The following is a 27,051-nucleotide window of genomic DNA, read 5'->3' as shown; positions in this document are numbered from 1 at the left end:
TCTTAGTTCCTTCAGGCTGAGCTTTGTTTGTTTTTTAAAGAAAAGTAGCAGATTGTTGATTTGACCACTCCTGATATTTTTGCTGTTTCTCTGACAGGTTTTATACTGTGTACATATATACAGTATTTTTTAGCCTGAAACCATGGAACTTGTAGCTGCTTTGGAATACAAATGTCCTACTGTAAAACCCAGACAATGGTTTTTACAGGGATGAGGAAGTAAAAGAGCAAGAAAACAAAAAACCAAAAAATCCTGTAGAGCCAAGGATGGCTTGCCAACAATGAGCTCAGGAATGTCTTCAGTTTGGATGTTGGATACTGTTGTGAATTCCGGCAACAACTTGCACTGCACTGGTGCTAGGCTTGGTTCTGCCTTTCAGACAGGGAATGATCTCAAATGTGCTTATGGAACATTGTATTCATTTACAAATGAGAGTCAAACCTCTCACAGCATGTGCACATTTGCACTTACTGCAAATGTGCAGACTTGGCAGCTGTCTGCAACTGAAACAAAGAAGGCTGAAGTGACATGGTATGGATTTTTTGCGAGATGGTGGAAGAAGATTGACATGGAAAAATGGGCAAAGGTGAAGCAGAGGCAAATTGGAGCTGCGAAATAAGTAGTGCTCGACTGAGTGAGATAACGACCCCTCCTATTAACGAAGTCTGTTATGAACAACAGCTTAATTATATTGGATGCATTGGAAGATGTGAACTGCTTAAACAAAATCAAACTAGCATCACAAGCGGCGTGGAAGATGTTTGAAAGTCTGCTGTGTGTAGACGTCCAACAGATCAGAAGAATCAGATTTTGCACTGCTGTTAAACACAATGTCCACACAGAAGTATCCCATAAGTGACTGAAATCATGGAAAATCAGTGATGATGGTCTCCTCGATTTGCATTGGACCTTGTATTGAAAGTTCCAGTGAACAGCGTACAAAAGCAAAAATAACCATAGATATTTTATTTGCTTAATATGCCATGGAATAACAAGGGAGCAGGTCTCACCTGACCATGAAACTGCTTGTCAGTTCATTACCTTTGAGCCTCTGAACATAAAAATGGCTGTAATCCCTAAACAGATATCACAATATTTTTTTTAAACAGCTTGAACTGAAGCTAAAAGTCTGTACTTCAGTCGTGACTGATTGCTTTGAAACCCACTGTAATGGTGCGCAGAGGCAAAATGACAAAAAGTGCATCATTGCCTAAAATAATTGTGGACCTAACCGTATGTGGGAGCTAATTAAATGTTTTCCACTGGCTCCCAGTGTGATTTTATTTTGCTGCACTGATTGTCCTGTGTGGCTTTGTTCAAGTCAAACATTTTTCTAACTTGAGCCGAAAGGAATTCAGATTTCACGAGCATCTGTTTTACTCAGTTATCAACCGATCTTTGAGTGCGAGGCTTAAAAAGGTCATAAATCAGATTAATACATAGACTCCAGGGATGGCATTTACATTCTTAGCTAATTGTATGGTATTAATTATGAATATGCCCTAAAATGACTTTTCCCTGGATACTTAGGTACAAATAAATCATGGTTTTATTATATTAAACTTCACATTAAATGGAACTTTGTCCTGGTTCACCTTCTAACATTTTTTTTTTTTTAACTATTGTATTTGGGAAAGTATATTACAAAAAGCTAACATAACTACATGTAATATAATATATATATATATATATATATATATATATATATATATATATATATATATATATATATATATATATATATATATATAATTTGACATACCTCAAGCTTTTGTCCTTGTCCTAACCTCCTGACAGCCACCGGTCCTCTGAGACCAGTGAGGCTTCAATGAAATGGATCAGTCTGCTAGTAACAAAGTGCATAAACATTCATTTAAAACTGATTCTTTGTTATGTGCACACACTCCTTCATCCCTGAATGATTCATAGGTGAGTGTTAAACAATCCTCTCAAAAAGTCAGGTACATGGACTGGACTGAAAATGAGCAGAACAAGCAGCCAATGATTCCTTTTTCAGCCCTAAAAATTACCCTTAGATCTGATCGCTGTCATCAGCAACATTTTCTGTTGCAAAGTGTTGCTCTTTTAAGATATAAATAATAAACATTTCTCTAAAACGCACCTTAAATTACTTGCTCAGAACGAAATGGCACTGGGCAACAAGCTGCTAAACATAATGGAGCCAGGTGTTTTCTTCAGGAAATGAGCCCGACATAGCTCAAAGGAAAGTGGATCGTGCCGTTACATTCAGAAACATGACTCTAAATAAATGAAAATGTTACTCTAATGTCAACCTGAAGTATAAATGCGCAGCTGTTTTGGTTCCTGCTCCTATCGAGTAGCTAAAAAATTGCAGAGTGCTTTGTTTCAGCATATTTCACACACGCAGAGTGTGGACACATAATGAAATGTGACCGTTTGGCTTGTGCGTCTTTCTGTCAATGCAAAGAAATGCCGTGTAGCTGAATTCTGACCTTATTCCCCCACTGGGGCTAGATGACACTGAAATGACTCAACTCTGCATGATGCACCTGCCACAACAACAAAGGTGTTCAGATCACCTGGGTTTTACAGGTGACTGTGTAAACATGTGAGGTATGAGTTAATAAAACAACCGGCTCAACCTGCATTATCACACCTATAGCAAGTGAACAGTGAAGGAATGCACTGTTCTGAATTCTACTTCAAGTTAGCTTCCTGCTCACTGGAACTTTCCTAACTTCCTCGAGCCGACAGGGACATGCCGCGACATGTTAAAACACACACAGATACTTAAACACACAAGCAGTGAAAATACTGTTTGCCCCGTTGAATCCAACCTTCCAATCTATCCCAGGTCAGCAGAGTCTGTGGCAGAGATTTCCTCAACAATCCATCATTCATTTATGAGCTCTTTTTTATGACCCCAATTACATGTTGGCTCCTTGAAAGCAGCACCCAGATGTGCTTTAAGCGAGCGTCTGGGCAAACGAGTGGCACTGGCTCCATGACAGGACGGAGCGGAGAAAATGGTCTGGTGTGTCGAAGCGTTTCAGAGGCTTTTTGGATAGAAGTGTGGATAGCAGGGAACTGGGTTTGTAGTCCAAGTTCTGTTGTTTTTTTTCTTTCCTACTGAACATGTGCAGGGGTGTGTGTGAGTAAGGGTATGAGTAAGTGCTGAAAGAGATTACACAAGTGGAAAAATATATAAATAGGGACAGTGAAGGGATGGAGGAATGTAGAGTCCTGGTGGAGTGCTAAGTGCTTGGAGTCGTGGATGGGAGACGGTATATGCTGAGTGTCAGTAGGGTTTCATGGTGCGAGCTTGTGCTCCAGCCAGCCGGGTCTCATTCTCCTCTGCTCATGCAGTCCATTAGAAGACCAAGGGTGCATTTAAAATGAGTGGCCTAGATGCGTCTCTACTCCATTCCCCCGGGACACGGAGTCTGTTTCTCAGCTAGTACCTGTAGTGTGTAACTCAGCAGTCTGTCTAAGACTTTTGAATGAACTTGAGCACAGCAGACATCATCATTCATTTAAAACATCAGGTAAAACAACATGACATTTACCACCCAGCACAATGCGCAGACTTACGGAGACATTTTTCACGCACTAACGCATATGGCAGGTGGCATATAGAGTATACTGCATGCCTGTTACAGCAGCTTTTTCTCATTTTTAATTATATGCCTTTATTCCTCCACCAGCAATTTGTGCTTAAAATGGGAAATTAAGCAGTGCAGATGTACTTTCTAATAATTGGTTGTCATCTCTTTTTTCTTTTTTTCATTTTTAAACCTTCTCCATGACTCCTCTGCCAAGACAGGAACTGAGGCAGAGGTTTGTTTGTCTGTGTTAGTGAAACTGTGCAAAAACTACCAATCTTTATATCATGATATTTGTTGGAGAGCTGAGAAAAGGAAGAAGCCTTTCATTTTTGTTTCGTCTTTGGTTCACCTTTGATAAAATTGCACAATAGGGCATTGGTGGAAGAGAATTACATTTTTTTTGTAGAGCAGAAGCTGCTTAGTTATATATTCTCTCAGTATTTCATTTTTATGAATAATCTATGAAGGGACTGTTTGTTTCTTTTTGTTTTTCATGATACATTTTCATTTTTGTTTACAGTTCATTATTTTTGCTTATCACGGGTCTGGAAGCTAACAGGTGTTAGCCTGTGTCGTTGATATAAATGTAGTGAAGTACTGCTGGTCACTTCAATACATGAGTTGCATAAGTTTTAGCTAATGTAATTACCATGGCAACATCATGGCAATGTCATGGCAACTGGGTATATCACTCATGTAGCACGTTGTCTGACAGTGTGTTTAAAATATTTACTTTTAACCTGATATAACACATTCCAGCAGCACAGGAAAAAGAAAAGCAGAATTTACTGGTTAATCCAGATAAGTAGAATGATAATAAAAGGTCAGAGTACAATAAAAGTCCTTGGAACTGGTTAAATGTGCTCCAACATAGCAAAAAGTTAAACCATGAGAAGAAAATTACCTGTGACTGTAGCTCTACTGCTAACTTCCTTTAGCATTTATTTAATCTTTCGTATTCTCTGTTATATTCTGGTTCCTTTTCTTGATTTCGTAATATTTAGTTATTATCTTTTGTGATCCCTTTGTTCCCCCAGTCACACCCCAGTATCTGTCTGGTCTTTGTGTAGCTTCTGTCGCTGTGTCAAGTCCTCGTATCTAGTCACAGGCTTAGTATTGGTTATGTTTCCTGTTTTATTGTGATAGCGTGTTGTCTAGTGTTCCCTTATTATTAATGATTTGCTCCTACTTTGTTTCCCATGTGTCCCCACTTCCCCTAATCACCCTCCTGTGTGTGTGTGTGTGTGTGTGTGTGTGTGTGTGTGTGTGTGTGTAATGTCTCAGTCTCCTCTCTTGTCCTTTGTCAGAGTGTACTGTTCAGTTTCTCGGTGTTGGCCTGGTTCCTGGTCTTTGGCTCCTAGAATCTCAGTTTCTTTACAAGTTTATAGTTTACAGTTTTCCCTTAAGTTCTGCTTTTGAATCATGTAGTTAAATATATCAGCTCAATAAAGGGCTCGCCTTTACTTAAACCTCCACCTGCCTCTGTGTCTGCATCTTGGATCCTTCCGTACTCACTGAAAAGATTTTATCACACACTTTGTTTAGACACACAGGCCACTCAAGGGGTATATCCACTTAAGACCCTCTCTATCCCTTATCTATAATGCACGATGCAGCTTTGACCACTCACTTCAACCCCCCAACACCTGCCATTACTCCTACAGCAGGAGGTGGTGGATGGTTTTGACCTTGTTTCTACTGCATGTGATTCACCATAATTAAAGTACAAGCATGAGTGAGCCTGGTTTTCTGTTTTCTGTATTCACGTTAAAGTAAAGTAAAATCCCTGAAATACAAAGTAATTAAGTGAATGCGTGCACACAAAAGACGGGGATGAACCAATAATGAGAACGATGGACCAGTTGATGGAGATGCGCCACAGAAAAATGAAATGAACTGTTAATTGATCAGATTTAAAACACACATAATCTACACAGAGGGACGGTGTCAGGGTAGGAATAGTGATCCTGAAAATGTTGATGGTTCAGCTTTCTCTTACTGAGCTCAGGTTTGCATTCACACTGTGTCCCTCAGATTAGAAGGGGCTCGCTGTTTCAGCTACTTTTCATTGCTTCTAACAAATACACTCTTGGCCCAACTATTGCAAATTGGTGCTCCTGATTGGACAATTAAGTTCATGACAATCTTTATAGTGGAAATTGTGCCGAGCTGCAACCAACAATTAGGCACACACACTCGGTTCATTCTCAGTAGATCACGTCAGAAGACATCAGAAGACTATGAATGTACCAATTCATGTACCAAATTGACCTTTAATTGTTATTAGTTATAGCATAAGATTTACATTTGAAAAGATTTACTTTGTTTGACCCAAATAATCATTCAGAAATGATCAAAATCATTTTCTGTCGGTTGATTAAATGTTTGGTTGTCGTACCTCCAACTTCTTAAATGTCATGGCGCATTAAAAATAATTACCGACAAGCACACAAATGTGTAGTCGTGTAAACGCTGCGTTTAGTTACCACTCGATGACATTTCAGCTCTGCACAGAAGAAAACTGTGATTCTGTTTCTTAATTAACTCAAATTTAGGCAAAACACTTTAAGAGCTTAAGAGCTCATGCAAATTTGTGATATTTAAACTACATTCAAAAGGTCTGGTCCAGACAAGTGGTGAATAACGAATGTTTTTATACTTTAAGTTTAAATGTAGAATGCGGTGCATGGAGTCACATACAGTTGGGCTGGTTGAGGCCCAGATGCCAGTCTGTTCCCTCTGTCATTAATTTAAAAGACTCCTGCTGGATTACTGCTGATTTCAGGCAAAGTACGCTCAGTGGCAGCGCTCTCCCTCTATGCCTGTTGAGTTAGAAAAATAACATCATATACAGTTTTTCAGCGAAATCCAGCCAGGTTACAGCTGCTACTTGGCAACACTCTAAATGAAAAACTTTAGCTAGGCTTGGGTATAAACAGAGACAGTGTAATCTTGTTCCTGATGGCTCATAATTTGAAGAGTTTCCAATAAAGAGCTGGTCCCACTTCAGCGTTCAGCAAAATAACAGACAGATCACATACTCCAGCATGAGTGTGGTAAAGAAAATCCAAATCTGTTGTCACATTGCTGACAACCACATTGTGCAAAATGTGTCTGTCTGTGCCTGCGACTGCCAGGACCAGCTTCACTCAGTCCTCCACGCTGCTTTTCAGGCTATTATTGTTCAGTATTCAAGCAGAGAGGTATGCATAACAACAAGCACGGTGTGCTCTGGTTACATGAATCTCTGATTCATGTACACCTAAAATGGATTATTCTCAGTACAGAAGAGAACGGCTTACCTGAGGAGCAGTCCTAGCCTTCTCCTCGTTTTTTCCTATCAAAATAAGAGTTCCAGTTATCATAAATGTGGTGCGTGACGAGGTCAAGGCATTAATTGATTTATATCAGCTATTAAGAATAAATAGAAAACTTCTGTAACATGAATTTTTTTATTATCTAATGGCAGCCGTCAGTGGATGGATTTCCACTTGTCATGGCTCAGCTACCATCATCCTGACCATATATGACCATCTGTTATGGCGTGAGCAAAGTTCCGTACAAAGGTCGTATGATGACCTCTGTGCTGTCTCCATGGCAACTGAGAAAATTCCATCTGTTTATAAACGGTACTTGACTTTGACCCAATGGGTCAGGGGATGTGCGACCGAGTATGATGTAATTAGACTTTTTCAGGTGCTTCACTTCCCAAACACAGACAAGCACAGAGTCCAAGGGGTTAGAAGACTGATATGATCTATCATCACTTAACAAGTTCATAATATTTGATTGATGGAGCATAGGCCTTTCCCTCAATCCCTTATGTGATGAATTTATAACACAAGCTTTAATGGCTCAGTTACATTAGGAATAAAAAGAGACACAACCTGCTGGAGAATAGCTCTTTCAGTCACTTTTGATTGCAAGATAGTTACACAGGTCTCCTGATTGGGTAGCAACCTGTCCCCAAACAGTTGCAGTTTAACTCAGACTGACTGCAGTGATTGACGAATGTAAAGGTTTGCAAATAATCACCATCTCATTGATAAATGCATACAAGTCTGTCAGTCTGCGCTGATGAGCGCACAGGCAACACATCACCTGTTATATTCTGGTTTTATTCCTACGCAAAAGCGAGATTGCTGAGAGCCTTTGCAGTTTTGCAGTAAAATTGCAATCCTGCAGTAACTACGTCAGTATTTTTAGAGCAGTTTCTGACTTTCTGTTTCAGCTCTCTCAGGACTTTAAATGTAAGTAGTTAAATTGTGAATGTGAATTTCTGTGCATGCAAACGGCAACAGATTTGGAGTTTTCACCATTTAGCAGTGAATCGCCATATTATCACAAACAGGTTGCAAGTAATTTTCACCTTGACCCTGTTGAAATGCAAACTGATACAGTGAAATCCGTCTTATTGCTGTTTTATCGTCGTCTTGATGCCCCGTGGTTCCCGTCTTCAAAGCAACCAGTTCAAAGGCAACGAGATCACGGCTCCATTTGCCGCAGTCGCAATAATTTTGTTAGTGCTGCAGTCTCCAACCGCTGTTTTCCTTAGTGTGACTTTAGCACAAGAATACTGTTATCTCCAAGTCTAGATAACCCTGATGACATCATTAGGTTGCTCGGAGATGATGTTAGACATCAAGCATTTGTTTTGATTTTGGCTTTGTTTGCTCCACTGCCCTTAGATTAGAAACATTAAAACGCTCTAATGTGTCTAGAAAACTTTGTAGCTCAATAGCTTTGCAACTCGCTTTGTTTAAGTGGCAGACAAAGAGATAACAGAGGAAAATGAATAAAACTTTTATGTTAAAATGATGATGCTTTAGCTTTTTACAGAGCAACAGACAAAGCAGCAGACTGTCTGCTCTGCACGGTGTCTCAGAGTGTTTACGAATGTACGCCGAGTGATCAGCCTCGTGGAGCATGCATACAGAGTGGACTCTGTCGCTGCCTGGTGCTCAACCGAACTTACAGGCTGATTCCATATTGTCTGCATATTTCACACAGCATGAGTACGTAGCACTAATGCTCAGCCACTGCAGGGGGCATTATTTATATGTTCGAGGCGTAGCAGATGAATGCATTAATCAATAGCATTCATTTCTTGTGCTGTTTTCTGTCTGGATGTATTTCAGGAATGAAAACCCAAACTATTTCTTCAGAAGGGCATGACTAGGACAAACAGGATTTTAATATTAATGAACATTTCTGCGCTGTGATGAAAGTTGGCAGGAAAAAGCGCCATAAGAGGGGATTAATAATGATTTTCTGTGCTAACATCTCAAAAGGTGTGTGTGTGTGTGAGTCTGTTTCTTCAGAATCATGCAGCTATGCATACAAAAGGCTACGACAAGTCTGATTGTCTCTTATCAGCAGCTTTACAGCTTTGAGCTTGACTAACCCGAGACATTACCCAAAATACAGCACAGGAGGTTTAATAATGAGTTTTTACAAGTTCAGACAAAATATAAAAAAGAGATATCTCTGGAGCACATATATAAAAAAATCACTAACAAGATGTGGCATATTAAACATAAAATAGATAATATTCCTTCCTTATTTTCTAAATTAAGAAACCTGCCCATCGGGGATCGTTTAAAGCTGCTCATCAAGGAATTCTGCTTCATAAAAAGTGAACTTCTCTAAAACGTGCAGGTGGCTGATGAATTAAACAAAAAACAAACAGACACAATAATTAAAAAAGATTACGAGGCTACAGATTCTTAAACTGGACTGATCAAATATCAGGGAGGATTTTACCGATAAGGCCATTCAGAGGATGGGGCGCTGCACTGGAACTGTTGGCGAGAAACATTTTCGGTGAGGTAAAGATTTTCTTTTCTACCATTTTTCTTAAGAGCAGCACACTGGCACCATGCGTATGACAAACGTTCTTGTTTACTACGCGCTTCCCTCATCAGTTTACAGCGATGTGAAACAATTAGTCAGGAAGAAGTGTTGAAATGATGGAAAAGCTTTTTCCACACAAAACTCTTCTCCTTGCAGCTTTTGTAGTGTGAGCTGGTTTTTTCTTTTTTCTTTATTGATTTACACTCAACAGCCACTTTATTAGGTACACTTTACTAGTACTGGGCTGGACTCTGCTTTTGCCTTTAGAACTGACTTAATTCTTCAATCGACAACGTGGAAACATTCCTCTGAGATTTTGGCTTGTTTTCACTCGACAGCATCGCTCAGCTGCTGCAGATTTGGTGGCTGCACCTCTGAATTCAGATCTTGTTTGAGATTATCTGAGGTTTTGACATGGAGCATCCCCCTATACATCCCCCATCTACACCACCACCACTAGCATGAGGCACTGGTGCAAGGCAGGATGGATCCATGCTTTCATGTACTTTACATCAAATTCTAATCCTACCATTCAAATGAGACCAGGCAATGTTTTTTGAATCTTCTGTAGTCCAATTTTGGTGAGCCCATGTGAACTGTATGATGCTGTGTCCCATCTGTTTCAAGGTTTATTTGTTATGCGTTCAGAGATGCCCTTCTGCAAACTTTTTGGTTGTAACAAGTGGTTATTGTAGTTCTAGTTGTTTTCCTATCAGCTCAAAGCAGCCTCGGCAGTCTTCTCCTACCTCTGGCATCAATCTGTATTCTTTGTAAACCCTTAGTGTGAGAAAACTCTAGCAGATCAGCAGTTTCTGAAACAATCAGACCAGACCGCGTGGGCTTCTGATGCTGGGTTTGAACGTCAGCAGGTTCTCTTGATCATGTATATGATTAGCTGGCTAATTATTTGCAGGTGTAACTAATCAGTTGGCTGGTGAGTGTGTCTTGTATGGGGTTGAACTGGATCAGAAGACATTAGTGATTAGATATTTTAATATGTCACTTTCAGTTCTTCAAAATTGGAAAAACATATATGCAGCTGTAGCCCTACATCACCTTCCCAGGTCTGCCTCCTGTACCTTGAGGATATTTCCTGACAGTGTCATCTGCATCTCGTTGGAGTTCTCATTATCAATTAATTGCCAACGTTTTGATATTTATTAAACATCCGGATGTGATGCAAATAAAGAATCGTGTTTGAAATAGTCTCACAGCTCTGTGTAGTGACCACTTGACCCTATGGCAGCTTGTGCGCACTCAGATTTTTCAAAGCGTTTGGTAGAGTTTGACTGAGAATCCTTCCTAAAATGTAAAATTCAAGCAGCATCAGAAGATTTTTTAGAAGGACAAACATCTCGAAACAGAGAGAACAGCCAAAGGTGGAACACAAGTGGATTACATAAAATTACACGAGTGCTTGGAGAGTAAATGCGTATGAGTTACAAACAAAGAGGAAAAAAGGAAATGCAGATTTTTGTAAGCACCAAACATCAAAGCATGAAAACCTCATGTGGAGTCACAGCATGGTGCTGCTGTTTCCCAGACTGCTTTGCATCACTGTACCAAACATTATACATCAGCCACACATCTGAAACATACTGACATTTATTTTCTGTAGATTGTTTACATCCCAGAGTTTTCCATTTGTGGAAAGTGCATCTGGTAGTACATTTCGGGTCCAAGCTACATCTGCAAACTCTACTTAGCTGTAAATGCAATTAAACATCCAAACCTTGTTCTGCATGATGGCTGAAGCCCGTGTACTCTGAATGCTCTAAATGACACTAACGTCGTTTCTTTGAGATTGCTAAATTCATGCAGTACCCCTGAGGCGTCGCATGTGTCTTTTATGAGTTTGATCAGAGGGTTTTACTCAGAGACAGATGGACTGATCTTGCTACAACAGCAGGAAACTCCCCATGAGGGGCATCATACTACAAGTCCCAGAGAGCGTCAGAAAAGCTCAGATCAATACACATTAGCCTCTGCTCGAGTGCTGAACATGGATTAGCTGACTTCATGGAACCTTGAAGCTTCCAGTGTCTGCATGTGTGTCTGTGTGTGTGTGTGTGTCAGCATGGACGGGACAGACAGCGCGATCAGCAATCCGCCCAATGATGTTTAAAAGATCCCAAAGCGCAAGTCCATCTTTTCAGACGAACTGCAAAAGTTGCAACTGCAAAAAAATTTCCCTCAATCTGGTATAACACTGACAGGTGATATGAATAACACTGATTATCTCTTCATCATGGCGCCTATTAGTGAGTGGGATATATTAGGGAGCAAGTCAACATTATGTTGTTGGAGTTGATGTGTTGGAAGCCTGTAAAATGTGCAAGTGGAAGGATTTTTACAGGTCTGAGAAGGACCAGATTGTGATGGTTAGACAAGTGGGTCAGACCATCTCCAACAAAGGAAAGAACAGTAAGGGAACTAGCATCAGGGCGTTCCGATCCAAAAAGTTCATGCTCATTCTGATAAAAAGGTGTCAGAATACAGAGTCTATTGCAGTTTGTTGCACATGGGGCTGCATAGCTGCAGACCAGACATAGGTGCCCATGCTGATCCCTGTCCACTGCAGAAAGTGCCAACAGTGGACACGTGAGCATCGGAACTGCACAACGGAGCAATGGAAAAAGGTCGGGAAATGGTGGCCTGGTGTGATGAGTCTTGTTTTCTTTTACACATGGATGGCCGGGTGCATGTCAGTCGCTTACCTGAGAAACGTGGGAAGAAGGCAAGCCAGCGGAGGCAGTCTGATGCTATGCACAATGTTCTGTTTGGAAACCTTAAGTCCTGCCATCCATGTGTACCGCCTACCTAAACATTATTGCAGACATTGGACGTCCCTTCATGGCCACAAAGCAAAAAAGGTTCAGGAATGGTTTGAGGCTTCCAAATTTAAACTGCATATAATGTTCAGCCATAATAAATGTCGTCACATTATGTTATTTCACATACAAGAAATAGCCACAAATATCATGCTTTTTGCTGCCTTACCATTAATTTATCCTACTGCTATGGATTGAAAGGATTTTAATGATGCCAGTAGCAATCTTTCTCGATTTGCTTAATAAATCCAATTCAATTTTCTTTCTATGGGAGATTAAAACGTTCACAGATTTTCAGCAACACAACAGTTTTATTATCTCTGAGTCAGAGCGTGGTGTAGAAAACGGAGTAGAGAGGCAAGTTGGATGCGTTTCAGGTTTGCAAAAGGTTAGCGTCTATGAATTTGTTGTAATGGTTTTGCAGCTGTTAAAAAAAATCAGAGCCAGAAAATAATATAAGGATTTGATAAGCCCGGCGGCATGTAATACTTGTGTAGCTGTGTTCAGTTTTGTTGTACAGAGTTGAACTGACAGGATGTGACTCCAGGCGACTGAAATGAAACAGATCATTACACCGACAAAAATGATTTCTGTGAGTTTGAACATTTGTTGGAAATATTTGGCATGATGCGAATGCACAAGCTAATGAAATATGTAGAACTGGACAAGATGTTTTTAGAAGTTTTAATGCAGAAATGACAGTCCTAATCAAGAATCACAAAGGACTGACTGCTACAACAAGTATGCGATGCAAGGTTATTGCAGTTAATTTAAACTAACTACAAACTAAAACTAGATGTGAAAAGAAAATATTTAGTTTTGTCTGATGAAGGACATGTTTATTGAGGCTCTGGGTATCTACATGGCTGTGATTTAACTGTTTTTAAAATGTTGTGTGTTTTAATCGTATAATAATAATAATAAAAAACACGTAAACTAATAAAAAATAAACTAAAACAAGAAAATCCACTCTGGGAACCACCTGGAAAAAAAAACTGAATCAAAAAGAAAAAGTCAAAAGCCAAAATAAAATAAAAATAAAAAACTATATTAGCTCTAATGTGATGCTCACAATTTGCAATGCAGCAGCAAAGTGACCAATAAAAGCAAATTAAAACTACATTAAGCTAAGTTCTGATGAGAAAACTAGACAGAAACAGAAACTTTAACAGGAAACCTCAGAGGCACATGATATACATAAAGAAATACTGATATTACAGTGTTAAAAAACAAATGCCTCGATTATGATTAAAGTAAATAAAACAGTTAAAAGTGTAAAACATAAACCACCACCATTTGAACACATTTCTAAATACACACTCCCCCCCCCCTCTAAACTGGCACTTGCTTGTCCAAACTTTGAGAACCCCTGATTCGCAGGAGGATCACTGCATTTTGTTTTATTTTCATTAACATCCCAACTACTTTGGAGTCAGAATTGTATGTCCTTTGGCATTTTGCAAGTCGGCATGAGTCTCAGTGATGGTACCTGAACAAAACACATTACTCTGCATAGTTGTAGCCTATATAGACCTGGTGTAAGAGGAACTGCTTACTGAGCATCTCTGCAAATGACTTCTTTTACAACATCTCATCCTACTGCCCAGAATGAGCGAGCAATATTTCATATAGAAAGTTTGAACTTGCATGCCTGTGTTTTTCTTGCTTCTCTTCACAGTTTTCTTTGTGACCTATATTTCTGCCACTGACACAAACCTAAAGGAGAAAACGGTGTCATAATCAAATAAGAAATATGTAAAAATGCAAAGGACCAACTGCAGAGACAAAGACTCAAACTTTTGCACTTTATGACTGCCATCTGATGCAGCTAAAGAACAGCCATCTCAGCTAGTACGCGTGCGAAGGGAGTCTGAGGAGGTTGTTCGGTGGTTTATGGCAACTGTCAAATGCACTTCCATGCTCCCTCTCTTTCTTAAGCCCTGCTTCCATTAATCATCCTCATTTTCTGTGGACGTTAAAGACGTATCCTGCACCTGCAAAATGCTAAAGCACAAAAGGGGAAAGTGGGTGTGTGTGGTATGTGTGAAAGCTGGGGGCAGGAATTAGTCAAAGAGACAGGGGAGAAAATGGTTGTGCCCTTTAGTTTGACATTTTTGACCACAGCAACACACGTGTGCGAACACATTTTTGCTTTGGGGCCAAATTCTGACTGCGCAACACTAATGAGGGTAAATGTGTCTACTTTTTTTCCTTTTTTTGCAGTCCTGTGCCTCCAGGTGTGAAGATGCTGTGTAATCAGAATTTGAAATGTCTTAGTTTTATGTTTTATCAACTATTATGATAAGATTTTAATCCTATAATTGAATTACTAAAATCCGTGAGCTAACATGAGGCTGCCCCCGCCCCAAGGATTTATTTCTAACAAGTAAAAGGTTAGATCCATTGTAAAATTGTCAATAAACAACCCACAAACAGAGCACATCTGCTCACCTAAACTTATAATGAGCAACGGTAGGCTACAAATAGTTCAAACAGGGTCCCCAAACTTTTAAAATTCTTCTCACTTTGAGTTTAAGGTATTCTAATAGCACTAAATCAAACAGCACTCACTGCCAGCATTTATTTTCTCAAGACTGGATCGTTGCCTCTCTGGCATTAATGAGAAGCAACTTTCCAGTTTCCATCTGGTTCCGAATTCAGCAGCTCTGCTTCTTACTGGTTTCTGCAGACAGACTTCTTACCTACGCTGGCTTAGCTCCACTGGCTTCCTGTGCATTTCTACAATTGATTTTCAGATTTTAATGATTGCTTTCAAAGCTCGTCTGGATCTGGCCACAAGGTACATAGAAGAACCATTTTTCTAATAAGAGCATGCTCATAGCCTTAGATCATGAAGAGACCTTTGGATCTTCATTTCTAGCATGGTGGTTTACACTTTTGCCTGATAAGCAAAAGATCACCAAAGTTTGACCACTAAAGGACACACAAATCCAGTTGGGGGTAATGTCAGGAATGGCATCAGGTGTTTATTTAAAAAAATATTTTTTTAAAGGGATTCTTTTACCTGTGATGTCTTCTGTCGTCTGGTTATTATCCTTTAGTTGTCTTGCTAGCTGCCTGCTCCAGCCCTCCATATATCTGACTTATTTTTTAATTCCTTTTGTCATATGTGTGTGTTGGGTGGGTAATATTAAATATTTCACTAATCCACTGCAGTGTGATGTTGTTGCCTGTGATATAGGTAAGAATACAGAACAATGTGAGGCAGGTTGTTAAATGAAATCAACAGTTTTTACCATGTCTAGTGCTTAAAGATCAGTAGCTCAATAGTGAAGTCATGATCATGCACATTGGTGCATCGGTTAGCACTTTGGATTGAGATTAAAAAAAAATCTTGATAAATGTTTGATTTGATTGGTTGATAGTAAGTTAGTCTTGTTCTACTGACCACCTCCTTCATAAGTGAAATACATTTCTTTCCCAGTACTGCGTATAGTTGGCTAACAGGTCAATATTTTTCAGTCATTTGAGTACAGAATGAGTCATAACACACGTTTAATTATTCAGGGTAAAAGTTGTAAACTTGTAACATGAATTAAATCCCACAAACTTCATTACTTTTCAATTTAAAAGTTGGGCTTTTTTAAAAAATAACTTCAAACGAGCCAAATTGATTTCTGTGCTTTGGCAGTTGTGTCGCAGAGGATTCGGTCGGGTTCTGTGGGAATTTTCTGTCAATGCATTTTTTTGTTACGTTGCCAAAGCTCTGTGCACGGTGACAAAGGCACCGAGTGCTGAAGACAATGACGGCGAGGGAGACCGTGCCTTTCTGTCTGGATAGGAATGTGTCCCCTTGCCCAGGTCACAACGCTCAGTTCAGTCTGGGCCCCCGACAAAAAAACGCACACCACTCCATAAAAACATACCAGGTGACGCTTTGTTCGAGTCGTTCATTATATCGCTGTCACACGTCGGTCCCTTTGACTTATTCAAGATGGTCAGAGGCAGACCCAAGGACCCTGTGTTGCAAAAGCAATGAATCACACCCACTTGTAGTCATCTGCAGAGTGGGTAAGCTCATGGTAATTACATTTAATCACAGTGATTACCACTAAATGTGCTCCATAATGACTCTCCTTGTGATGATAAAAAAAAAAAGTAAACTCTTTGGAAAGTAACTAAATTACATATAATCCATCTGGAAGTGCCGTTCATGTCTGTGTATATTTTCTCCCTGCAGGTTCAGCTTACTATGACAATGTGCGGCCGTTAGCTTATCCTGACTCAGATGCTGTGCTCATCTGTTTTGACATCAGTCGACCGGAGACGCTGGACAGCGTACTGAAAAAGGTCAGTGTCACATTGCTAGATGTGTGAATGTGTCCTCTTTTTTTAATTTTAAGTGCATTTTGTCTCTAATTAGGGCAGTGTAGGTAAAGCAGCCATCTCATTAAAATACTCACATTAAATATGCAGGTTGAAGGAGTCATCTCTTCTCTTTATACTGGAAATCGATTCCTCTATAGAGTGACTAGATCTACGTCATCAGAGATATACAGCTTCCAGCTTTCACCATCACGTCTGTGTTCAAGTTAAGGCCACCATGTGTTCGTTCACTGATAACCTGATCCGTCGATCTACGATAGGGGAATAAAAAGGAAACGATGAGAAAACATTGCCAGCTGTAGAGGTGGAGACTGGGATAACATTTAAGGTTGGGTAATGCTTTGTGAGAGGCATACACGGACAAGCCAACACATGAGATACAGAGATTAATGAGGATATTGGGAATGAAGTGAGATTCTGGAAGAAAAAAAGATAGATAGCACGAACAAATGGTACAGAAGGGAAAAGGGGGAAGCGATAAAGAGTCAAGTAGTGTTCATGTAGCAGAGCATTACTTTGAGAGAATAGTCGTTGTAAAAGGAAAATTAGAGGTTGCAAAAATTGCTTAGGCGGAAGGTTCTCAGAGATGTCAGAACAAAAAGTGCTGTGCACTTATTTGAGACTGAAAGCTTGCAAATGGAAAATACATTTAAAGCAAAGCAAACTGCAGAGAAACAAGACATGGCGGCAGATTGCCATAAAAAATTGAATTAGGTGCATGAGATCGTAGCAAAGGGTAAGCGTTGTTTCTAAACTTTGGATAGAGTGACCGCTCGACATGTCACTTTGGCATCCCGTGCATGCATTGTAAGACTGGCACATTCACCGCGATTACTAAGGTCATTTGATAAGGTCAAAGTTGAATTTGGTTCTCAAGTGGACCCCCTGTAGACGTGAGAATTCGCTCGGCATTGGCAGATATGCGTTTTCGTCTGGTATTGATGAAGTCATTATAAATAATGGCACGGACGAGAGGAATGTGTCTTCCAAACAGAATCAATTAAACCCTTTTTCTCATGTTTTAAGAGGATTCCGGCTTTCAGGGGATTCATTTTTCCTGCTTTATTGATGGTGAAGAAATTGTTTTTTTTAATACTTCTTCTATCTGAGGCACACAGTTCCATCTGTGAGCACAGAAGCTCCAACAAAAAAAAAGTTGGCTTAAGAGAACGTAGCTAAAACAGCTTGTGTTAGAAAACGCATGAACTCAGATGCACCTAGGTCCACTATAAGACATGATGAAGAGATGATTAATTTGAACCGTGGATCAAACAGGCAAAAATGAGCATAATGGGTTCACCTCTACCTGACTGCTGTGGTATGTGCACGTTCTTGGTTTGCACACAGTGAGAAAGTGAGGAAAGTAAAAACAACAACCTCCGTTTTTCTTTTTTGATAAACCAGCGCCTCGGCTCCAACAGCTCGCATTCTGCCTCTTTGTGCTGCTTACCAATTCTTAACATTAACACAGACAATAAGCCGCTCTTCCCATGGGCCCTTTGTGACTCATCTAAATTGCTGCTGTTCACCAGTTGCATGCGGTTTGGCACAGGGTCCTATTGAAAGGCAACAGCTCACTCTGCACAACGGCGCGCTAGAGCCCGTAACAGCAGCGACGCAGGCATCCAGGAGAAAAGATCTCTTTGTAAGGGAGAACAAATGGAGCAACAGTGCTCAAAGCGGTCGCCTCTGCCATGGTGTGAGGAGATAATGAAAGGAGTCTCGGAGAGAAAGAGAGCGATAGAGAGAGTTTAATAGCTTGAGTCATATTTTGGCCTGCAATGAGAATTGTCTGTCTCGGTCTTTATACAGCATTTATGTCCATGTCCATTTATTTCCCTTTTTTCCCCCCTCTTCTATCCTTTGATTTGTTGATTGCAGTTTTCAAATAAACGATGGAAAATTTAAGACATGGAGTGATATAAATTCCAGTTTCAGAGCAATGAACAACAGTGCCAGTGTTTCATTTTAATGGTACAGTAAGCCAGAAAATGCTGGTGATTGTGTGGGTGTTGCTCCAGCCTTCAACTTCAAGATTTACACATTTTTGATGATGTAGTGTTATAAAGTCTTAATATTTTACTTCCAGTGAGCCAAACTTTCTTGGAATTTTTTTAAGTGATCGTGAGTTGTAGTTCTCTGGACTTGCAAAGTTTTTTTGTTTTTTTTAACTTTGCCTGCTTTTTAATTCATTTTCAGTTCAGGCTGTGTAACGAAACTTTTTCAGAGGATTTTTTTTAAAGCTATAAAAACTCAGAGGATGAACCACAGTGTTATATCTACATACCGCAGAAAAGCAAAGAACCAATTTTAAATGATATCTTTAGGCACTTTACTAGTGGCCTGTCACAAAAACACATAATTTGTTCCCGTTTCCTTCATTGAATAAACAAAACAGTTTGTCAGGTATAAAATAACATATTTGCACCAACAAGTTGTTTCCCAAAGAGCTATTAGCCAAAAACGTGGCATGTTGCAGTATGACATGAGAGATGCTTCTACATCTACTGGTCACTGAAGCCTCATCAGAAATGGTCTCAGAGGAAGTGTGGCTGTCAAGAAGCTATAATTAAGGAAGGGAAACTTAGAAAGTTAGAGGTATGCCACATTACACTTGACTGAAAGTCAGTGGCATCAGGCCTTATGCCATGATGAATCCAACTTTGAAATATTTGGTTGTCAATATGTACAGAGGAGGTAAATATCAAGTGTGTTGGCTTTGAAGAGCTTTCAAGAAGAACAGAGAATACATATAATCCTCAAAATATTATTTGGTCATACCAAAAATCCTAGAATTCCAAATAAATGGTACGAGCTGGTGCTTTTCCATGAAGAGCTCTAAAAGTCAGAACCAGAATCTTAAAACTGACAAATATTTGTACTTTCCATCAAATATGAAGAAAGGTATCAGGTAAATAACCCGGAATAGAATAAGTTGTTTTCTATGTTATTCGTTTTGTGTTGTAAAATCATTGCAGTGATTGGCTGTACATGAGTATAACAGGTATCATATTTGCTCTTTTTGATTTCTTTTATTTGGTACATTAGAACACAGAGGAATGATATCGGTAACATCTTTATTTTTATTTTTATTTTTTTTTATTTAACATTTCTTTAACCAGGAAGATCCCACTGAGATTAAAAACCTCTTTTTCAAGGGAGACCTGGCCAAGATAGGCAGCAGCAAGTATCTCATAGTTACAAAAATCACGCAATTAAACACAGGCAAGAAGAACACACATATAAAAAAATAACATTAAAATTCAATTAAAATGACGAGCAAACTAATTGAGATAGTTTGTGTATATTATTAAGTTATTTTTTAGAAATTCATTTTATTATTTTAGATTTTAGTGTTTCTTTTACAGTTTTTATATGATCAGCCTGTCAGTTCCACATTTTGAATGCCATTAATCTGCAGTCTGTTAATCTGCAAAGAGACTACACAGATAAACTAACTGAATATCACTGCAGCACGGTGAGAAGTTAAACTGCTGGACAGCAGATTTGCAGATGGGATTAAGGCCCTCTCAAGGCAGGAGATAAGAATTTATGACCTGATGGAAAGGAACTGCTCCCAAGTCAAATAAATCTCAATTCAGCACCTCATTTATGAGCATTTTAATAATTGTAGACTGTTCCCACATGTCTGCATACACGGGCATTTTTTAAGCTGTGAACTAGGCGCCTTCATTCCAATTATGGAGCTCTTAAAGCTACAATTTAAAAATGGTAATTTAGAGAAAAATGTGCTTTGGAAATAGTTTGAGGAAGATTTTTTTTCTCCTTTTCTCCAGTTCAGAGAGAAAGGACTTGACAAGCCTGCAAACAAATCTTACCTAAAATCCTCCCAGCCTTATTTCCAAACTGTATTTACCGACATCAACAGTGCGTTCGCTTCAACCAGGTCCTAAAATCTTATGAAAGGCTTCCCAGAAGAGCATATTAGTAAGAAGTTAATGTCCAAGGTTTTCAAATGAGATGCAACTATGAACATAGTGCTCAAGTACTCAGAATACTCTCGTACTGTAGCATAATAGAGGTCATGTACACTGATATATGTTTGTCTCTCTGATGCACAGTGGCAAGGTGAAACACAGGAGTTCTGCCCCAATGCCAAAGTGGTGCTTGTCGGCTGCAAGTTGGACATGAGGACGGACCTCAACGTCATGAGAGAGCTTTCCAAACACAGACTCATTCCTGTCACACATGAGCAGGTGAGGAGTTCACAGAAAGCACCGCTCGCCTCTAAAATTTGAATGGAAATTAGCTGCTTGCCTTTTTCTGTACCCCGACAGTGCTGCAGAAATGCTGCCCGTGAGCAGTTGGTTTTTAAGAAAATTATAACTTTAAGAATATGCATGACGTATAGTTTCAAATGCACAGTTCATTGCTGTTTTCAACTGCAGTGACATTTATTCGCCTGTAGTAGAAATTATATGGTATCAGCACAGACAAACGGCACCTATTACTTTCCTCCCTTGTGCACACAGGCAAATATTTTTGAAAGTGCATTTGAAGAATGAGACTTGCGTCAGATCATAACTTCCACAAATGTGAAAGCACAACGACTATAAAGGAGCTGGAACTGAAGGAAGAAGAAGACAAACAGCAGGATGTGCGATAATACGATTGTTTTGTTTGTGTCTTGGAGCAATGAGCAGCGGCACGCATGAATTTTAATAGCTTATTTTCATGTAAATGTGAATTTGCTCTCCTTGGCAGCCTTTTGTCAACAAATTAATATTTTCCCACATCTCTGACAAAGCAAAGGTAACGACCTGTATTGTCCTGTCAATAATGACATCAAAATTGGTTCATCACAACCTCAGATTAGTTTCTTGTTATATATATTTTGCTTTGGCTCAAAATTCATAGAAGCTTCTTATTGGACCGAAACATCAACATATTTTTTTAAGACGTTACTGCAGCTATGCAGGTCATTTAACATGTCTTTTAATGCATATACATTGAATTATTTACATCCATACGTAATCATTTTTTAGTGTTAATAGCATAGCAACCAGATAACAGTGAAAAAACAAAGGCTGAGTAATGTGCTTGTACGCCAACTGAGGATTGGTTTTCAAAGGCCTCCACGTGATGCCTGCTGCACAAAACACTGGACTCAAGTGGTGGGCACTCAAGAGGGCAATCCAATGTAGCCCAGCCATCTGTTGCTTGCCTTTAGACACTCACTATAGGACGTTCTGATGTTTTGGGTTTTGAGGGGTTTTGTTTGGACAACAGCCCCTCAACCAGATGCCATTTGCCTCAGGAGAACCTGTTAGAGGCACGTTGCCCCAGACAATATTGCTCATGGGCTGAGTTGGGCATGCAAGCCCCATCCACTGCTACAAATTAGTGATTTTTGTGATTGAAGTTATTCATTTACCATTTATTTTATGTTCCTGCCCTTATTGCTATGGCCCTGAGCCGTTTCTAGCGGCTGAAGGAATAAAACGCAAGGGGCAGAAAGAGCTTCGTCTGCAGGGTGTCCAGGTTCACTGTCAGGATTGGTGCTCTCATTTAAGCTTTCTTCCACAATCCCACACAGATGAAGTGTTTCATGCATGTCCCTGGGTCTCTGGGTCTGACTTGGGAGGGGACTCTAGTGCAGACCTAGAGGATGATGGTACAGTGAGCCGAGATTAGTCTGAAGCCAGGGCCCAGACCTGGATAAGCAGTAGAAAAAGGATGAAGGGATGGATCAAGTATTGTTAATCCATATTTATTGGTTGTAATAAACATTACATTTGATATGGCCCTATAATTAAAGGCCTTATGATGGTCCTTAATGTTGCTGATTTTATATCTGTGCTGAAGACTTCTAGAGTGAAACAACGGATAAAAATGTGGTAGGGGACAGGTTTTTGATTGCCTAAGTAATTCTTGAAAGTGCGGTTTCTTAGTGAACCCTATTTAAAGAGCTGCACTGTAAACAGACTGAAACAAGCCGGGAACTTTACGTTTCACCCACTTGACCAACTGATGCGAACCCCAGGGGAGAGCGCAGTCAGCAGAACAAACCGCAAACCAACTGTGTCACTGTTGCTGTAATTGGCTTAAGGGCGTCAAAATAAACACTTGAAGTGCTGGAGCGTTTCCAGTATTACAAAAATAATACAGCTCGAGCCTTTAATATTTTTCACACGAGCAGAAGTAATGTCGCCCCATATGGCAGCTAGATGCTGCTTCAATATGGTGCATCAGTAGCACCGAAGGCTGAACACCTACGCTTTCATTTGTTGTACATTTTCCAAGGAAATTGCATGATCAAAAAATAAAGAAATAATGTGACTCAAACTCAGGATGACAGAATGAAAATGTTTTGTTTTGTTTTGCTACCTAAATCACTAGAAAGCACTGCTGGAAAACAGGTGAGCAAAATAGTACTACATGTGAAGCCGAAGCTGTCCAGATGTGAAATGGGGCTAAACCTTCGAGGGAATAAAGTTTTTGCAACTGCAAAGAAAGGCTTTGAATATTTCATAGTGTGGGGGATATTCTCCGTATGCCCTGGCTAGCAATCAGCTATCAGACCTCAGAGGTTGCAGGCTTTTATTAAGAGGGAGGTGTTAGTGCACACGACCAAGTGCAGTGTTCTGCCATCCACAGAAGCAGGGAAGGGATCGTCTAGCAGCATGTGACAAATGCTTACAATAACAAATATTTAGAGAACACTTTTAAAAATGTCCACTGTGTTTGCACTCAGAGTAATGAGTGGCTTTTAAAAATGTTGTGCTTTATTTTATTTCATTGGGTTACACAAGGCTTTCCACAGAATTCTAGTGGTTCAATGTGGTTTAAGGACATCTAAGAATAAATAAATAAAATAAAGCATAGTTTCCACTACATGACCCATCTCTCATCCACACACAAAGTTTCGTATGTTTTTAGCTCTAAGTACTAGCTCTCAGCAGCTCTTTAGGTGAGTCAGTTGCTTTTGGATGACAAACAAACATAAACTAAGCTGTATTTCAAAGCTACACTACACGGCATTTTTATAGTAACAGAAAGAAGTGACTGGATGTATTGTGAAGGCTGTTTTTTGCCTTGAAGCGTGTGCACCAAACCTTAGAACATGCTTTCAAACTATTCTTCTCTCAAGCCATTGTCCCACGGGAACTCTGTATGATATTTCGAGAATGAAGTTGAGATGCATGTGAACACAGCAGGCCACTGTTAAGGTCAGATCTTTATTCAGTACTCAAAAAACTCAATTCGGTTTAGGTGAGGGATGGTGATTGAGTTGAGATTGCGCGTGGTAGTCACATGATGCACACTCGCTCGTTGTGAATTCTCAGGACAATTTAAAAAATGTTGCTCTCGGGGAGCTTAAAGGGTAAAGCCTGTTTATTGGTGGGTCTGTTTAATATGTCTGGCATATATGTCTGCCTGGTAGCATCTGTGCATGTTCAGGTTTGAAGGGCGTAAATAAAAATGCTTAGTGTTAGAGTCACACTGGGACAAAGAGTGGTTGGAAATGGCAGCACGAACAAAATTACTGCAGCTGTTGCCTTTAAGATGGTTTCTTAAGAAGATGGGAATAACATCAACAAACACTTGCAGTCTTTAGTGCATTAAGGTGACAGAAAAGCTCCAATAAGACTGATTCAGTCTGCTATCAGTCTGCAACTTGACACAATTCAATCTGCTTTAAAAAATTCAAACCTGATGTAGTTCATGCAGGATGGTGATTTAACTGTAAAGTGCCATAAGTGCTCAGCGACATTGCTGTTATAAAGGAATATAACCACAATACAACCAGTTGGCAGCCAGTTTAATCGAGCCCCAATTATCAAAGAGACACATATATTATAAATTAGATGGCAGTTATTTGCAAATATTTGCCAATCTGTCAGAGAATGACTGCAGTCAGTCCACGTGGAACTGCAGTTGTTTGGTGACTGTGGTCTCCCGCAGCTTGAGGCTGTGGGATTCTGAAAAATCAGCACTCGGTCTCAAAGTGTGAGGTGGAAAAAAAAAATCAGTACAATCATCCGGAAACCACCGTGCTATTTTCCCTCTGCTGTGACTGACTGACATTAAGTAAATGCAGAATGAGCGAAAACAGCCAAAATGACAAATCATAAAACGGTGCTTGCCAACCTGCTTTGCATATATCCATAGGTTTATTTTATACTATTTCCAAACTGTGTCTCTCACATTGAAATGTTATGATGAAATGCATGCAGATGGGGCCAAAAGACATGCTCGTAGGCAGGAGGTGGTAAACACAAAAAGCAAGCCTTTATAAAATAAACACAAGATAACACTGCAAGGAAACACACAAGGCACAAACAAAGCTAGAACACAGTATGGCACAACAAGGTACTTGGTCAAAATGAGGCTTTAAATAGATACAGAAGGTAACTGGGTTGAGTGGACACACTGGGTAAAAAGACAGCTGAAAGTAATAAAGGAAGTAAAACTAAATACAAGACACAACCTGCAAAAGCCTACCAGAATAAAGCTAACAGAGACGTATTAACAGAGATGCAGACTTAAAAGACTCAAAAGGATTCTAGATTAAAACTAAAACCTCATCTTAGTTCCATTTACTAGAAAAAGTGATATGAAGCAATTGCTGTGTTATTCCTTGTGATGGTGTAATATTGTCAGCCATATGTAGTAAATACTAGTTGCATGTGTGACTGCACTCAGGTTGGAGCCACTCAGACACGAACCCAGTAAGAATGATTAGCCGGCTACAGCTCGCCTTTGCAGGGTGAAGTGTTATACTATTAACTCATTGTTCTGGTTTTCTGACCCACAGCTTCGTTTAGCTTTTAGCACTCTTATGAACCTTTTTTGGAAAAGCAGCAGGAGGCAGAAAATGTTTTCAGTGAAAAAAAAAAACTCTAAATTTTTTTAAAGGCAGATAGAGAGCTAGGAACTAACTATTGAAGGCGCTGTAACATAAAGCTGCAATAGCCACGGATTTCCCTCTAGAGACGAAAATCAAACGAGAAGGAGGCTGAATATTAGATGGAACCTAAAATGTGGTAACATTACAGCTCATTAAGAAGTAATAATATATCAGTTGTGTGTTTACATCTTGTTTTGCAGTGTTGAAGTGGTCAAAACATAAATTTTAAGTCTTGGCGTTTCATTTTTAATCCTGACTAACTCACATTCTGTGCTTTTAGGGAACCACTTTGGCGAGGCAGATTGGCGCCGTGGCCTATGCAGAGTGCACCTCAAAGTATTCGGAGAACAGCGTCCGCGATGTATTTCACGTCACCACCCTGGCATCTGTGTCCAACATTCATCGGCCTCAGCTCAAACACGCCGGATCACGCCACGGCCTCAAGCGGGTTTCCCAGCAGCCACCTCGGACTGAGATTCACGAGCGTCCGCCTGCCATTAGAAAGGACCGAGCCAAAAGCTGTGTGCTCATGTAGGACCAGAACCTACCTGCTGCCTGATCTGTGTGTGTGTGTGAGTGTGGGTGTGTGTGTGTGTGCTGACGGAGCATGCCACACATGAACTTAACTTATTGGTGAATTGTTGTCAGATTCTTTGCACTGCATAAAGGACGATGTGATAAAAGCGAGAACGGATGCTATCCTGAGGAGGTCTTTGAAGGGTTGTTTGTCCATTTTTAGCAAAACTCTGCTTCTTACTTTTCTTTGTGGCTGTGCGCTCATCAGGGGAGGACATCGTAGCGGCAAAAGCAAATTTCTTTAACGCTTGTACCTGAACAAGTGGACAAAAAAACAGATAAATTAAAAACAAGACACAAAATAGTGCATAGGGAGATGAAAAGGAAAAAAATATATATTTGAAAGCTCGTCTTGCAGGAAGCAGCGGTAACCGTGCTGGTGTTGACCTCTATTATTGTTGTTTCCTGTTTTGAAATGCTCCTCTGTCTTCAAGTGTTTAAGCAAATGAAGCACAATACGATGCACGCAAAGCGCTCTGAGAAGTCTGTAAATGTCAGGGAATGAACTCTGCTCTCCCCGCTGCGCATAACAAATTAAAAATGAAAATCTGGACTCGTGGGCTGAGATGACACTAATTTTCTTAAACCACAAGTGCTTTTAATATTGAAAAACGAAATAATCACTCACCACATAATATTGTTGTGCTGTGTAATTACTGTTGTTCAAATAATCAACACTGGAAAGGAACGTCGCAGAGGGCGTTGAGATGAATATTATGTTGTACATGTGATAATGAAATAAAAAAAAATCGTCTCTGCTAAGTGTTGGAAGATCTTTAATGTGACATATTTATCTGCTGGATGCTTGTCAAAGCTAAGAAACTGCACCTCAGTTTCAAGACATTTTCTTGCCCAGACAAGAAAATATCTCTCTGAAAAATAAAAAATCATTCTGCCTGCAAAGATGTGGCTTTAAATTTGAAAAAGGTGAAAAATAATAAATGAGACAAAAAGTACACACAATGCTTCGGAGCAGCGCAGACCC

General features: G+C 39.8%; 1 protein-coding gene across 1 annotated transcript in view; it reads left to right on the top strand.

The window, feature by feature from the left end:
- Nucleotides 1-26,828, top strand: part of LOC120737986 (rho-related GTP-binding protein RhoN-like) — a 33,727-nt gene extending 6,899 nt beyond the window's left edge. The window contains exons 3-5 of the mRNA XM_040038969.1: nucleotides 16,473-16,582; nucleotides 20,701-20,835; nucleotides 25,771-26,828. Of these exons, the coding sequence (XP_039894903.1) occupies nucleotides 16,473-16,582; nucleotides 20,701-20,835; nucleotides 25,771-26,025 (500 nt within the window). The 3' untranslated portion in view covers nucleotides 26,026-26,828. The remainder of the gene's footprint in view (nucleotides 1-16,472; nucleotides 16,583-20,700; nucleotides 20,836-25,770) is intronic.
- The last annotated feature ends 223 nt before the right edge of the window (nucleotides 26,829-27,051 follow it).

The sequence above is a fragment of the Simochromis diagramma genome, unplaced genomic scaffold (genome assembly GCF_900408965.1).
Source record: "Simochromis diagramma unplaced genomic scaffold, fSimDia1.1 OVJJ01000402.1, whole genome shotgun sequence".
Lineage (NCBI taxonomy): Eukaryota > Metazoa > Chordata > Actinopteri > Cichliformes > Cichlidae > Simochromis > Simochromis diagramma.
This window is presented reverse-complemented; position numbering and strand designations above follow the sequence as displayed.